Raw genomic sequence first — 15665 nt, 5'->3', positions numbered from 1 at the left:
TCAGGTGAGAATGTTGACGAGCACAAGGCTGGAGATCATTATGTCAGGCTGATTGGGTTAAAATGGCAGACTTGACATGTTAAAAGGAGGGTGATGCTTGAAATCATTGTTCTACCATTGTTAACCATGGTGACCTGCAAAGAAACGCGTGCAGCCTTCATTGCGTTGCATAAAAATGGCTTCACAGGCAAGGATATTGTGACTACTAAGATTGCACCTCAATCAACAATTTATAGGATCATCAAGAACTTCAAGGAAAGAGGTTCAATTCTTGTTAAGAAGGCTTCAGGGCGTCCAAGAAAGTCCAGCAAGCGCCAGGATCGTCTCCTAAAGAGGATTCAGCTGCGGGATTGGAGTGCCACCAGTGCAGAGCTTGCTCAGGAATGGCAGCAGGCAGGTGTGAGCGCATCTGCACGCACAGTGAGGCGAAGACTTTTGGAAGATGGCCTGGTGTCAAGAAGGGCAGTAAAGAAGCCACTTCTCTCCAAAAAAACCCATCAGGGACAGATTGATCTTCTGCAGAAAGTATGGTGAATGGACTGCTGAGGACTGGGGCAAAGTCATATTCTCCGATGAAGCCTCTTTCCGATTGTTTGGGGCATCTGGAAAAAGGCTTGTCCGGAGAAGAAAAGGTGAGCGCTACCATCAGTCCTGTGTCATGCCAACAGTAAAGCATCCTGAGACCATTCATGTGTGGGGTTGCTTCTCATCCAAGGGAGTGGGCTCATTCACAATTTTGCCCAAAAACACAGCCATGAATAAAGAATGGTACCAAAACACCCTCCAACAGCAACTTCTTCCAACAATACAACAACAGTTTGGTGAAGAACAATGCATTTTCCAGCACGATGGAGTTCCGTGCCATAAGGCAAAAGTGATAACTAAGTGGCTCAGGGACCAAAACGTTGACATTTTGGGTCCTTGGCCTGGAAACTCCCCAGATCTTAATCCCATTGAGAACTTGTGGTCAATCCTCAAGAAGCGGGTGGACAAACAAAAACCCACTAATTCTGACAAACTCCAAGAAGTGATTATGAAAGAATGGGTTGCAATCAGTCAGGAATTGGCCCAGAAGTTGATTGAGAGCATGCCCAGTCGAATTGCAGAGGTCCTGAAAAAGAAGGGCCAACACTGCAAATACTGACACTTTGCATAAATGTCATGTAATTGTCGATAAAAGCCTTAGAAACGTATGAAGTGCGTGTAATTATATTTCACTACATCACAGAAACAACAGAAACAAAGATCTAAAAGCAGTTTAGCAGCAAACTTTGCGAAAACTAATATTTGTGTCATTCTCAAAACTTTTGGCCATGACTGTAGGGTGTTATTATTACTGGGGGCACTCTAGGGGACATTATAATTGCTGTAGACACTATAGGGACCTTTGGGGTAATTTATCAAACTGGTGTAAAATAGAACTGGGTTTGTTCACTGTGTTATGTGGGGTGTTACATAGGACTGCAGGTAACATCTATGAAATCTGTACTCAGAGAGTTATGAGATGGTGGGGGTCTGACTCCTGGCACCCCCACCAATCAGCTGTTTGAGGAGACCGCGATGTTAAAAGTGAGCGCCGCAGCCTCTTTGCTCCTTACCAAGCACAGCTCTGTCCATTTGATAGCACTGTGCTTGGTATTACAGATCAGACCCAATCACTCAGATGAGACAGAGCTGCACCTAGACCATGTGAACAATGTTATACGCACCGCAGCCTCTTCATACAGAAAAAAAACTAAAACTAAAATGGGATGGGGGGGGGGCAAGTTGGGTGGACATGCACTTAATCCGCACCTCTAAGAAGTAACTGCCTGCTGAGTGCCACCTGCTCCTGCCTTCCTCACCCAGACCTGGTCTTGCTAATCTGAAGACCAGAGTAAGCAGAATAAGAGCTGATAGGGCTAAAACTGTACATTTAATCATCTGTTTTGTCTAACAACGATCAGGCAGTAAAAGTTTTAGACTGAACTGTGGAATAGCATACTCCTTATCATGCTCCTCCAATGCTTTCTCTTCCAGTCTGACTGTGTCCTGCTGCGACATAGTGTTGGGTAAGCTGTATTAAATGTCTTACAGCTGTCCCTCATTTCCCAGCTCACTAGATAGTTTGTGCTGTCTACCTGCATTGTGCTCTATATTTTATGATATTGGTGCAGTAGGGAAGCTGAAAAGTAAAATGCACTGGGACAGAACACACTGCAGGCAGGCAGCAAGTACAGTATCTGCAGGATACTAAGCATTGTGTGAACCGAGAGGAATAGTATAAGAATCTATCTCCACCTTCATCTTTGTAATTAGAAAGGCTGCTGCCACCACACTACTTCTGTCTTTCGGTGTTGTTTTATTTATTTATTTTTTGATTGATTGATTGGAAAAAAACACCCATGAAATTCCAGTTTCTTACAAACATTTTTGGTGTGGAGTTTTTTAGTGTCACACTAATGTTTTTCAGACTTTCATTTTTCTATAGATAAGTCTATGGAAAAACATCTAAAAAATCTCCACACTTGGGGCTTGAAAAAAGGGAGCAGAAAAACCCAGGAAACTATCCTTAAACGGGTTGTCTCACCTCAGACATTGCTGTTTCATATAACAGACACCCACGACTAATGTCTGCGATCAGCGGTAATGCTAACCTTGGACATTTAACCCCTAAGATGCCATGGTCACATGTGACCACGGCGTCTGAGTGGACTAAACCCTGAAAGTACATGCTTTTGGGGCAGAAACACTTTTCCCTGGCGGAGATTGGGAAAAGTGTTCTATGCTAATAATGATCTTGAACCTGTAGCAGCACTCAACTGTAACATACCAATTTCTCTATAGAATAATGGAGCAAATTCAATTTTTCAAAAAAAAAAAATGCAATCTAATGATTGCAAGTTGGAGTCCACTTGGGGACATAAAAAAAAAGTTTAAAAAAAAAGTTTAAAAAAGTTTTATAAAATATAAAAACATAACAAATATGAAAATTCAAATCACCCCCTTTCCCCAAAATCAAAATAAACTATAAAAAAACAACATCATGGATATTGCCGTAAGTGAAACTGCTCATACTATTAAAATATAAAAAAAAAAACTTTTCCCATATGGTGAATGATGTAATGGACAAAATAAAAATGGCTGATTTGCCATTTTTCCAACACTTTACTACCCTGAAAAATTTTATAAAAAGTCATTCACACACCAAAATGGTATTAACAAAAATGACAGATCATTTCACAAAAAATGAGTCCTCACACATCTCCATAGACATAAGTATAAAAAAGTTAGGAGGGTCAGAATACGGTGATGACAATAAAATATAAAGTTTTTATTTATTTCAGTAATAAAACAGGACTGACTTAGAGAATAAAGTGCACAAGTCAGTTTTACAGCATATTGAACATCATAAAAATAAAACCCATAAAACTGCGGCAGAATTGCATATTTTTTTCCAATTCCACCCCATTAGAATTTTTTTTTCAGCTTCCCTCTACATTGTATGCCATATTAAATTGTGACATTAGACAGTACAACTTGTCTTACAAAAAACAAGCCCTGATATGGCTATGCGAAAGGAAAAATAAAAAAGTTATGGCTCCGGGAAGGCAGGGAGCAAAAGACGAAAACACAAAACAGAAAATCACTGCACCAGGAAGGAGTTAAAGGGTTCAGTGAGGTTACTAGTCAAAGGTAATGTTTTTTTTTTTTTTTTGTGACTTCGGTGCAAAACAACTTTAATACATATAGAATGATAATACTAAGTATATGGGAAAAATAAACAACAGAACGTTAGATAAGTCAAGAGAAATAAACAGTCATTTTCAGCTGTAAATGATCTGTACAACCAAGACATAATAAAAGGATATAAAACAATCAAAGTAGCTATGATCGATACCAGATATAATTCAAATCCTTGAGAATACTTATGTACAGTATAGCTCATGTCTATGTCTAAATTAAAGAAGTAAAGATTAGGCTAAATCTTTACTGTCTATCGTAAGTGTATGGTAACATAACAACATATCCCACTACACAGCTGGTAACATGAAAAAAAGGTTATGATGTTCTTTCTAATTTTATGGGATAACAGTTTTCCGTCATTGCAAAATACACAGACAAATAAAATAGAGAACCATCTCTTCTTCTCAGCACATTTTGTATTAATTCAAAAAGTGAACTTACTACTTCTACAAAAGTCCTAATGCATCTTTTGCACTTTAACTAAAGCAGATAGATATAGCATGAAGATATAGACATAGCATAAATCAACTGTCTAGGTTCTCTAGGGGTTTTCAGAACCTTAAATATTGATGACTTATCTGTAGGATAGGTCACCCAATATCTGATCATGAGGGTATAACTTCTGGCACCCCACAGATCAGCTGCTTGAAGGGGCCAAAACTCTATGGCCTCTTCTTAGTATACCAAGCATACTGCTGTGCATTCTATTGTAGCGGTCCATGGTACTGAAGCTCAATTCCGTTTACTTGAATGGGACTGACCTGCACAAAAGCCATGTGACTGATGGATGTGACACCACAGGCTGTAGAAGAGGCCACACGCTCGCCCGAGTATCATCCCCCCTCCCAAAAACTGATCGACAGGGTTGGCAGGCTCAGTCACCAGCAAAAAGATGCTGATGAGACCTAACTTGAGGCTAGGTCATCAATTTTTAAGTCCCGGAAAACCCCTTTAAAGCTCATTTAGTACAGAAGTTTCCAGATGTCCATCTTATTATCAGTAGTAGTTTAGTAGTGTGCACTATTTAAACATTTTGCCCTTATTGTAATGTAAATAAATAACGACATACACTCAATGGCGAGCTTGTGATAGCCTTAGGTACACAGCAGCCAATATGAGGAGGCAGACCTGCAGGGAGGATGGGCGCATGTCTTAGACTACCATAGACTACTTGATTATAAATATATTCCCAAATACCTTACATTAGTTTAAATGGTTCATTTTGTCTGCGGAGCAATCATTTGGAAAAACAAAATGGCCGCTGACCTATTAGTACACACAAAACCCTTCCTAATCACACAGCAGGACAAGTTACTTCACAACACCGAGGTAAAGAGCTGCCTCATCTCTGCTCTGCTTGTCAGGAATTATGATCCTAAATACAGTTTAATATGATCTTCAGTTGAATCTCTGTAGGAATGGAGTTCATGAGCAGATGTGGCTAATGAGCAGCATAACTTGTATGCAGGCTCCATTACCACAGCCACACATCACCACAGTCTGTCCTGTCCCTTCTCTCTATACTTCATGTCTCCTCATGAACTCCATTCCTACAGAGATACAGCTGAACTTCTTATCATCTGTATTCAGGATCATAATCACTGACAAATCGCTAGTCAGACCACACATGGAGTACTGTGTACAGTTCTGCGCTCCTGTGAACAGTACAGACATAGCAGAGCTGGAGAGGGTCCAGAGTAGGGCAACTAAAGTAATAACTGGAATGGGGCAACTACAGTACCCTGAAAGATTATCAAAATTAGGGTTATTCAATTTAGAAAAAAGACTACTGAGAGGAGATCTAATTACTATATATAAATATATCAGGGGTCAGTACAGAGATCTCGCCCATCATCTATTTATCCCCAGGACTGTGACTGTGACAAGGAAACATCCTCTGCGTCTGGAGGAGAGAAGGTTTACACACAAACATAGAAGAGGATTCTTTACGGTAAGAGCAGTGAGCCTATGGAACTCTCTGCCTGAGGAGGTGGTGATGGTGAGTACAATAAAGGAATTCAAGAGGGACCTGGATGTATTTCTGGAGTGTAATAATATTACAGGCTATAGCTACTAGAGAGGGGTCGTTGATCCAGGGAGTTATTCTGATTGCCTGATTGGAGTCGGAAAGGAATTTTTTATTCCCCTAAAGTGGGGCAAATTGGCTTCCACCTCACAGGGTTTTTTTTGCCTTCCTCTGGATCAACTTGCAGGATGACAGGCCGAACTGGATGGAAAGATGTCTTTTTTTGGCCTTATGTACTATGTTACTAAGTAGGAGAGGAGGATGAGGCAGCTCTTTACCTCAGTGTTGTAAAGTAACTTGTCCTCCTGTGTGTTTAGAACAGGCTTTGTGTGCACTAATAGGACAGCCGCCATTTTGTTTCTCCTAATCATTGCTCCCTAGACAAAACGAGCCATTATAACTAATGAAAGGTATTTGGGAATCCTATAGAATAAAATCCCTGTGTTAGTGCTCTGTGTCCGTGTGTGTGTCACCAGTGCACACCGGGAATGCGCGGCGCAGTGTCCAATCAGGACACAGCGCTCCACATGGACAGATCGCTACACATAAGTTTCCCTGCAGCCTGACTGCGCAGCAACCCCCCTTCCCCCTTCCAGGATGGCAGAGCAGCAGCGGGCAGAGTGTTAGCTGTAATGTCCAGCTAATACTCTGCTTGAAATGGCCGACATCGGTGCTGGCACAGATGTCGGTCGTTTAACCCCTTCCATGCCGTGGTCCTTAGGGACCGCTGTATGGAAGGGCTAAGCATCGGGCTGCTGCTCTGCCCTGGCAGCGGCCCAATGCTTGAAGGGTTATTGCCTCCCTGCAGCCCCCTTTCAAGATGCAGAGCAAGCAGCACCCCCCGCCCCGCCTTTCAAGATGGCAGAGCGTGCAGCACCCCCTTCTCCCTTTCAGGATGGCAGGGCGGCAGCTGGTAGAGTGTTAGCTGTCACAGATGTCGGACATTTAACCCCTTCCATGCTGTGGTCCTTAGGGCCCGATGCTTGAAAGGTAAACTGAGGGAGGGAGCTCCCTCCCCAATTGGGCCGCTGCGCTGTGGTAGTGTACCGATAGTTACTATGGCAACCGGACGCCTTTACAGGCATCCGGATTGCTGTGGTATATCTAAGCCTGATAAGGCTCCTGCTAAAGGCTTAGTGTGAGTTCAATACACTGCAGTACACTATATAGCCATCAGACCCACTGGATCTTCAAGAACCAAGTGGGTCTGTGTCCAAAAAATGTAAAAAAGAAAAATTCCTATATCCACACATAATTGGTTAAAAATGTAAAAAAAAAACACTAAATATGTTTGGTATCGCCACGTCCGTAAGGACCTGATCTATAAAAGTATCATGTTACCTTTACCGCATGGTAAACACAATTAAAAAAAAGAAAAACTATGATGCAATTTTTCCCACTGCTCTTGCAAAAAAAGGGTAAAAAAAAGTAATTGAAAAAGTCATATGTAACCAAAATTAGCACCAATTAAACCATGACCTCATCCCACAAAAAATGAGCCCCTACATAAGCCAATCGTCCAAAAAATAAATAAAAAATTGCCTTTCAGAAAATGGAGACACAAAAATCATTTCTGTTTCAAACATGCTTTTATTGAATAAAATTAAATTAAAAAAATGCACATATTAGGTATTGTCATGTCCATAACGACCTGCTCTATAAAAATAGCATGTGATACAATCCATCTGGTTAACACCATAAAAAAAAAATGTGCCCAAAAATAATTATTTTTATCACCTTACATCACAAAAACTGTAATACCAAGCAATCAAAAAGTCATATGTGCCCCATAATGGTACCAATTAAACCGTCATCTCATCCCGCAAAAAATTAGACCCTACTTAAGACACCTAGTACATCACTAATGTCAGCCAGGTTAATAACCATTTTCCTGCTGACAGAAACCCTTAAAGGTTGTTTCCATAAGTGCCAATGGAAGCCTGCAGCTGTATGATGTTCATGTTAACCTTAGATCATACAGCAGTTATTAGTCTTCATGATCACATGACATTTTTTTAGATGCCATGTCATCAAGAAAGTTAATAGGACACACAGTGTATAGACGAGCACCCATGGCACAAGAATGGCATAGAATTTGTAAGTAAGTACCCTGCTATCTGCTTTAAATATTGCCAAAAGCTCTTAAATAATGGTAATTAATTTCACTGGAGTTGAGCATCATTTTATATACACTGCAACTTTCTCTCTGGTGCTTCATAGCACAAACTGGAGTACAGCTCACTTAGTTATACTCAATCCAATAACCTATACATTTCATTAAAGTCATTCTCGCTACTAGCGCTGGCAGATGCAACTCTCAGTGTACTTGCTGGTGTCCGATTGCCAGGGAGACAGTCTGATCTCCCACATTAGGTATTTTGATGTCACAGGTCATGTGATGCCAGACGTGTCATGGGACCAGGATGTACATGATGTGACCAGGAAGTGCAGGGTTTCTAAATAGGCAATCTGCTGGTCACAGATTGCCTGTGAATGGTTCTATATACAGTACCTCACAAGCATTTAGGATTGTGGATTATTCTGACCTCCTGTGTTCTGACTTTAGCTACTCCTTTTGACCCTGATTCTTGGTTTCTTATTTGGCTTTTCTGCATCTCTTGGTTTGACCCTGGCTTGGTTATTGGACTCGCTTCTGCCTGATGTACTTAGTTAGACCTTGACTTGAACGCTAGTGTATTACCTTGGCTTGGTATTGTTTAGTGATCTACTTTCTGATTTGGCTTTATTGTTATCTCTTGGTTTTGATCTGGTACGTTTGACTCTAAGTACTTTGATTCTGGGTTTTTCTCAGTATCTGTGTGCCTGCCTATCAGCTTATTTATATATTTTTTTTCCCTCTGCTTTTCCCTGGTAAGCCCCAGCATGTAAATAAGCAGGGACCGTCGACCAGTTATGGTCCGCAAGTTAGAGTGGTTGTGCAAGTAGGCAGGGACAGAGGTGCAGGTGGAATCCAGGGTTCACTTGTTCCCCCGTGACAGTTATATTATTATAATAATGAGTGATTATTTACTATGCACTGTGAGTTTTTTTGTGACATCTTATTTGACTTAATTGTACATGAATAAAATAATCAAAAAATACATAAAAATATAAAATATGACAATATAAAATAATATATCATGACTTATAAAAACAAATATAAAATACATAATATATTTCAAAATAAAATATGAAAACAATAAATTACTTCTGCACATTTTAATTATTTTAATATTATTTTCCCTTGCTCAGGTGCCATCCATTTTTCACAACCGCTGGTTAATTATGCTGTATTAGAAGCAAATTAACTTTCTAATAATCTTTCTTTGTCATGATACTGGATCCTAAATGCACAAACAAATCAAAACTACTTCTACGATAAAGCCTTGCTTAATGGGATCAATTCAATGAATCACAAAAGGTGCAAGTTCTACCCACTCTCAATAAATGCTGCAGTACCGCCACTGCTGCAAGAAATAAATTCAATAACCAATCACAACTAAGGGTAGATTCATATCCCGTTTTATGCCTCAGTTTGATGTATATGATAGAAAAAAAAGGATACAAAAACAAAGCAAATTATGTTCTTATATCCTGCAGAGTCTGGTAAAAAAAATAATAATATATATATATATATATATATATATATATATATATTTTTTTTTTTTTTTTTTTTCAACGGTTAAAAAATGTATACTTTTCTTTTTTTTTTTACAATGAAACGCTATGGTGAATGGATGCCACAGTATGGCACCAGTCTGAGGCATCTGTTTAGGGTATACATTTTTTGTATATGTTAAACGGATGGGAAAAAAGTGATGTGAACCCAGCTTTATAAGCACAGCGCAACCATTATCATTTGTCTCTCCACAGACATCCATCTAAAGTAATGCCGTCTCCAACCAGCTTATACACAAAGATCTGTTCAGTACCTTATATCAATGTTCTTCTGGCTTGCGGTGTACTCCCTCTTTAGATATGGTGGTGAGCGTCCAGGGTATCGTGAAGAATGCCACAGTAGGAGCATGCTCCTAAGGCCTTTTTAACACAAACTTAAGGGCTCCGTGCCTGTGCTGCGGGCCTCATACGGCGGTTCCGCAATACACGGGTCACCATCCGTGTGCATTCTGCATCACGGATGCGGACCCATTCACTTGAATAGGTCTGCAAATCCGGAGATGCGGTGCAGAACGGAAGCACAGAATGGAACCCCACGGAAGCACTATGGAGTACTTCTGTGGTGTTCCGTTCCACAAAAATATAGAACTTGTTCTATCTTTTTGCGGAACGGACGGATTGCAGACCCCATTCAAGTGAATGGGTCTGCGATCCGCATGCAGCTGCCTCATGGTTGGTGCCCGTGCATTGCGGACTGCAATTTGCGGTCCACAGCGCGGGCATGGAGCTCTTATGTTCGTGTGAAAGAGGCCTAACTGCAATCTAAAACTAAAGCACACGCTCCATATGTGCACTTAGTGATGTCACTAAAAGAGCTATGGAAGCCTGCAATTGCCAAACTTCCAAACAGGAAGTCCCTGATGAAGGAAAGCATTCTTTCCGAAATGCGTTTAGCCAATGCAGGCATCTATAGCTCTTTTAGTGATGTCACTAAGCGCAAGCTGTAGATCTAGCTTGTAGTTAGGAGTGCTGCCACCGGCCCCGCCACATGGTGACGTCTTCGCGGTCGCTGCAGGTCCTTTGGCGGGTTTTCTTCAATCAAGATGGGATCAGATTGCCCCTTCCACAATCAAGTGGATGAGCTGAGTATATAGCACACAGAAATTCAGATTCATGGTGAATAAAATTTTTCCTAAACTTTGGATTGAACTCTACTTTTGATGCTTCATACTGTTCCTGATATATATTCCCAAAAAACGCAAATATGGCACATCACATGACCTACATTAGCCAATTAGCTGCAATTCGTTTACCTTTTGATGTCTGTAGGATGTCCTTTACAAAATTCTTCAGTTGTTTTGCCCTTTCATTTGTCCTTTCAGCATCCTTTCCAGTCTGTTCCCCATCTGCAGATACTTTTGCTGCCTGTCATTCATTTAAGAGAAAAGAAAACCAATTGCTGTAATAGGTTTTTCAGTAGCTGCAAAGTGTATTTTAATAGGAATTTCTCAGATGACCTCTCTTTGGATATACACTTTATGTTACAGTGGAAAGAAATCAATACCTTATTGATCATATCAACTGGAAATCAAATATGATGCACAGGTTAACAAATAAATTGCATTAGCTTCCCATTAACTAAATATAGGATGTTTTTATAGACATCTTGAATAAGTGCGCTTGGTAAAAAATAAGAGAAAAAAAATGTAAAGTGAGCCATTGAAAGATTATTTTAAGTACAAAGCAGATTCTGGAAGAGGAAACAGATGGAATTAAGTTTAATTTGTCCATTGATCGAAATCTACCTAACATTGTCTAAAAGCTTTTTCCCTCAGGCATGTTTGCAAGAGCGAGTAGCTTTTCTCAATAAGGCTCTCTCTGGAAACAGTCTCAATCAATATGCGAATTCTGATTTAAACATTTATTCTTCCAATATAAGTCATTGCCTGAAACACAGATATGCAGTTAATTTTCTTTCAGCTTCAGGTATACAAAGATTAAATTAAACTACAATATTTGCCGTAGCTTTACAGTGTTATATTGATGGAAGTTTCTAAATTATAGTTGTGGTATTGAAGGTGGAGTTCTCTTAGACTTTATAAAATGTTGGGTAACATCTATTTTTTCTATTGCATGCTAGCCTTCACTATAATGTTACCCAATAGGAAAATAGGCATTGGTTAAAGAAATGTATCTAAAGGAATACTCTAGCAAAACTGGTAAATCATGTTATGCCCAGTGCAGGGCCTAATGGGATGATAGATGAGACAGGGATTCTCTCTTTGAATCCCTATGTCAGGCAATGCCAAATTTAACTAGAAATAACACTTTGGGGGAAATTTATCATGAGGAAAAGTCTATTTTGTTGGAGTCTGCACTGCTTTAATTTGTGCCAAATTTATCAAATGCTGTATAATGTTTAATAAATTTGGTGTCTGGCAGGCAGGTGCAATTTCCAGCTATGCCGTATCCAGAGAACTCCTGCAGGCTGTTCTCTCCCAGGACATCCTGCCAGATGTCTCCAATGCTGTATGAAACGAGCTTAAAACTTCTCTCTTGAGATGTTACTCCAATTTCTACACCACTCCTTTTATTGGAGAAATATTGGGATATTTTTTGCAACTTTTTAAAATGTCATAGTTGATAAATCTAGTCTATATCAGCCCAACAGACTGACCATGCCCAGTTTCCCATCAATTTTTTAAAACTAGATTGGTTTAAAAATGCTAAATGCTACAAATAAACCCAAACAGTTGCAATACCCTATCATGTGGCTTTTTGAAGATAGAATTTTTCTGTCCGATAATCGCTAAGTTTTTCTGTCCGATAATCGCTAACGAAGTTTTTCTGTCCGATAATCGCTAACGAGCATTCCTATGAACGCTCGTTAGCGATTATCTGGCAGTCTAATACTGCCTCCAATTGCCCGATGAACAAGCAAACGTGGAGGTCATTAGCAAATGAAGGATTTAAGTATGATTTTTTATTTATTTACACTATTTCAGGTTAAATCGAGTCGCTACCAGGAAGCATGAGGAAATTCGGCTTCGCGGCAAATCAAATTTATCCTGAAATTCGGATCGAATTCCACTTCATTGGATTTAATTTGCTCAACTCTAAACATAACATTAGGTAGGTGGTTTAAATGTTATGCCTGTAGTTGTAGTTATGACTACATATAAACAGTAATTACAATTTTAGCAGCTCATGGCTTTCAGCTAACAATGTGCTAAGGGCTTTTATAAGGCCACTTTGACCTATTAAATGAGACACTAATCTAGTAAAATAATGGATTTCTGTTTCAGGTGACCCACCATTAGTTTTACTGTCCAAACTGACCTTTATGGTTCCTGCTTCACCTAATTAATAAGATTAACAGTCAATTTTTGGCTGATGTAAGAAAATATTATTTAAGTATCATCTCTACGAGATAAACTGCCAGAGGCTTTTTCTGACTCACATACAGAAGATGCAGCTAGCGCTATGACAGCTTCTGTTTGCTTATTACATTGCTTCTGCTCCTGTGACTTTTCACTTTGTTTGCTCATTCTTCCCTGAGATGCTGCCTTAAATTGAAAAGTATGCTCAGGATTTAGATGTAGGCAGCAGAGAAGTACACAGGTAGTTAAAAGCTGACTTGAAGCCCAACTTGAAAACTCAGACTAGGTAAAAGTTCAATCTAGTCTCAGATCTCTCCGTATGAAAAACAGTATGCATGCAGGTTGTCAACCTGGACTATTCCTCTGCAAAGTCATTAGCCTGAAGAGCTGCTTTAGCTATCTCTGTGCCTACAGAACTGCCTAAAATCAAAGGTGTTAATTATCTGGCTCCACAAAATGTTTGACTACTTGATCCTGGGCACAGATGAGTCATTTCATACGTGAAGGATCCTTGAAGGCAAGTGGAACGATCATCCGCAGTTTTGTAGAGTAGATTTTAAACTTCACTGTATAGGAGTTGCTGACTAACCTTGTTTTTTTGCATTATAGATTTCATACTCTTAAATGCAGAGGATAGAACTAATTATTGCTACGACTTACAAATGGTTTTCAGTCAATAACTGATTGGTAGAGATGGCCTTGCGGTTTTCCCGGCAGTTGTTTTGCGGCAAACATTGCTTGTTCGCGCTTCGCTAAACAGTCTAACATATGGAGATGTCCGCCAGCGACATATTATTTTGCATTGTGCTAAACTTTGACCCATGACACATCCATCAGGTGGGACAGGACAGCCAATTGAGACGTTTCAGCACATGGACACACACCCTACCCTATAAATAAACCCGATCTGGCAGCCATTTTACATTCTGTTTTTCGCCAGTGTAGGGAGAGGTTGCAGTGTGGAGCAGGGACAGACTGTTAGGGACACTAAATGCTAGCTAATAGGGCCACAAAAGCCCTTTTAAGGACTGGTATAGGTGTGCTATCGATAGGTGTGACATACTGAGGGGTGTGATATATTTATAATATAATTTCTAACATAGGAAGTATATTATAGTGCATTTGTATTGTGCAGCAGTTGTGTGCGGTTCTGCTGCGATACTGCAGCTAGATAGAGGGACAAACGCTATTGGAATAACTAATTGCAACTGGTGCAATATACCTGTTGCCCCCCCCCCCCCCCCAAAAAAAAAAAAATGATTGAGGGGTGTGATATACCTATAATATTCCTTCTAACATAGAAAGTATATTATAGTGCATTTGTATTGTGCAGCAGTTATGTGCGGTTCTGCTGAGATACCGCAGCTAGATAGAGGGACAAATGCTATTGGAATAACTAATTGCAACTGGTGTGATATACCTGTTGCCCCCAAAAAAACAGATTAAGGGGTGCGATATACCTGCTTCCACAAAATACTAATTAAGGGGTTTGATATACATGCTTCCACAAAATATTGATTGAGGGGAGTGATAGACCAGCTTCCACAAAATATTGATTGAGGCCTGCGATACACCAGCTTCCACCAAATATTGATTAAGGGGTTTGATATACCGGCTTCCAGCAAATACTCATTAAGGAGTTCTATGAAAATGACAGGCAGAGGAAGCAGCAGGCCATTCCGCAGGGGTGGTAGGGTTTGAGCAGGTGCAGCAGTCCGGAGCCTAAGTGGGAAGTTGGAGAAGGTGCGTGCGATTACATCAAAGGACGTACCAGAGTTGGTTGAGTGGCTCACTCAGCCTTCCGCTTCTGCACCCTCCTCATCCTCTGTATCTGCACCCTCCTCACTCTCTGCTGTGTACACCCCCAAAGACACCATCACCACCACCATAGCCCCTCCAATTGAGTCAGAGGAATTATTTTCCCATCCATTCCTAGACCTTACTGATGCGCAGGCATTCTTGGCATCGGATCAGGAAGAGGAGGTACCAACGGCCGCCACCCAGCAGTCTGACCACAGTACCCAGATCAGTCCAAGGACGGAGGTCCCCGCTGTTGCTGCCTACTCCGAGAACTCTAATGTCAGTGATGGTGAAGGTGACAATGATGACGTGTTGATGGATGTCATGTGGGTGCCCAAAAAAGAGGAAGAGGAGGAGAGTTCAGAGGGAAAGACGGAGCAGCAGATAGGGGATAGACAGAGGAGAAGCAGGCAGAACTCGCAGTGCACAGGAGGCAAAAAGCAGACTGCAAATGTATCCGGAGCGAGCCATCTACCATGCACGGTCACATCTTCCAGGATGCCGGCACATGGCTCCGCAATTTGGGCTTTTTTTAACGTGTCATCTGCTGACAATAGTGTTGCCATGTGTAGCCTGTGCTGTCAATGCATAAGTCGCGGTAAGCCCAACACTCACCTAGGGACGACCGCCTTAAGAAGGCACCTGGCCTCCCATCAACGAGCCCAGTGGGAGCAACACCATCAGAACAAACAAGGCCACACTCTCGGCGCTCCACGTCCTGCCTCTTCTCCTTCTCCTCTCTCCTCCATTTATCTCCACTCCGCGTTCCACCGTGCCGTTGTTGCATTCATCTGGTTGACCGCTGGCTTGTTGGAACTACTAGCCCACCAACTACTGCCATATAAACTGGTGGACACAGAGTTCTTTGGAAAATTTGTGGCCATTGGCACACCGCAATGCAAGGTTCCCGGAAGGAAATATTTCTCCCAGAAGAGCATCCCAGAGCTATATGGCCCCGTTCAGCGGCAAGTGAATGTATCTCTGGCGCATAGTGTCGGTGCCTAGATACATATGACCACAGACACATGGTCTAGCAAACACGGGCAGGGAAGGTACATAACTTTTACTGCCCACTGGGTGAACCTTCTGACAGCTGTCAAGCATGCAATCCGTGG

At 41.0% G+C, this 15665-nt stretch overlaps 1 protein-coding gene across 2 annotated transcripts in view; it reads right to left on the bottom strand.

The window, feature by feature from the left end:
• Positions 1-15665, bottom strand: part of LAMA2 (laminin subunit alpha 2) — a 1085231-nt gene that overhangs the window by 227154 nt on the left and 842412 nt on the right. For both annotated transcript variants that reach the window (XM_040429125.1, XM_040429126.1), the window contains exon 35: positions 10684-10795. In XM_040429125.1, the coding sequence (XP_040285059.1) occupies positions 10684-10795 (112 nt within the window). The remainder of the gene's footprint in view (positions 1-10683; positions 10796-15665) is intronic.

This window comes from Bufo bufo, chromosome 4, assembly GCF_905171765.1.
Source record: "Bufo bufo chromosome 4, aBufBuf1.1, whole genome shotgun sequence".
NCBI lineage: Eukaryota > Metazoa > Chordata > Amphibia > Anura > Bufonidae > Bufo > Bufo bufo.
This window is presented reverse-complemented; position numbering and strand designations above follow the sequence as displayed.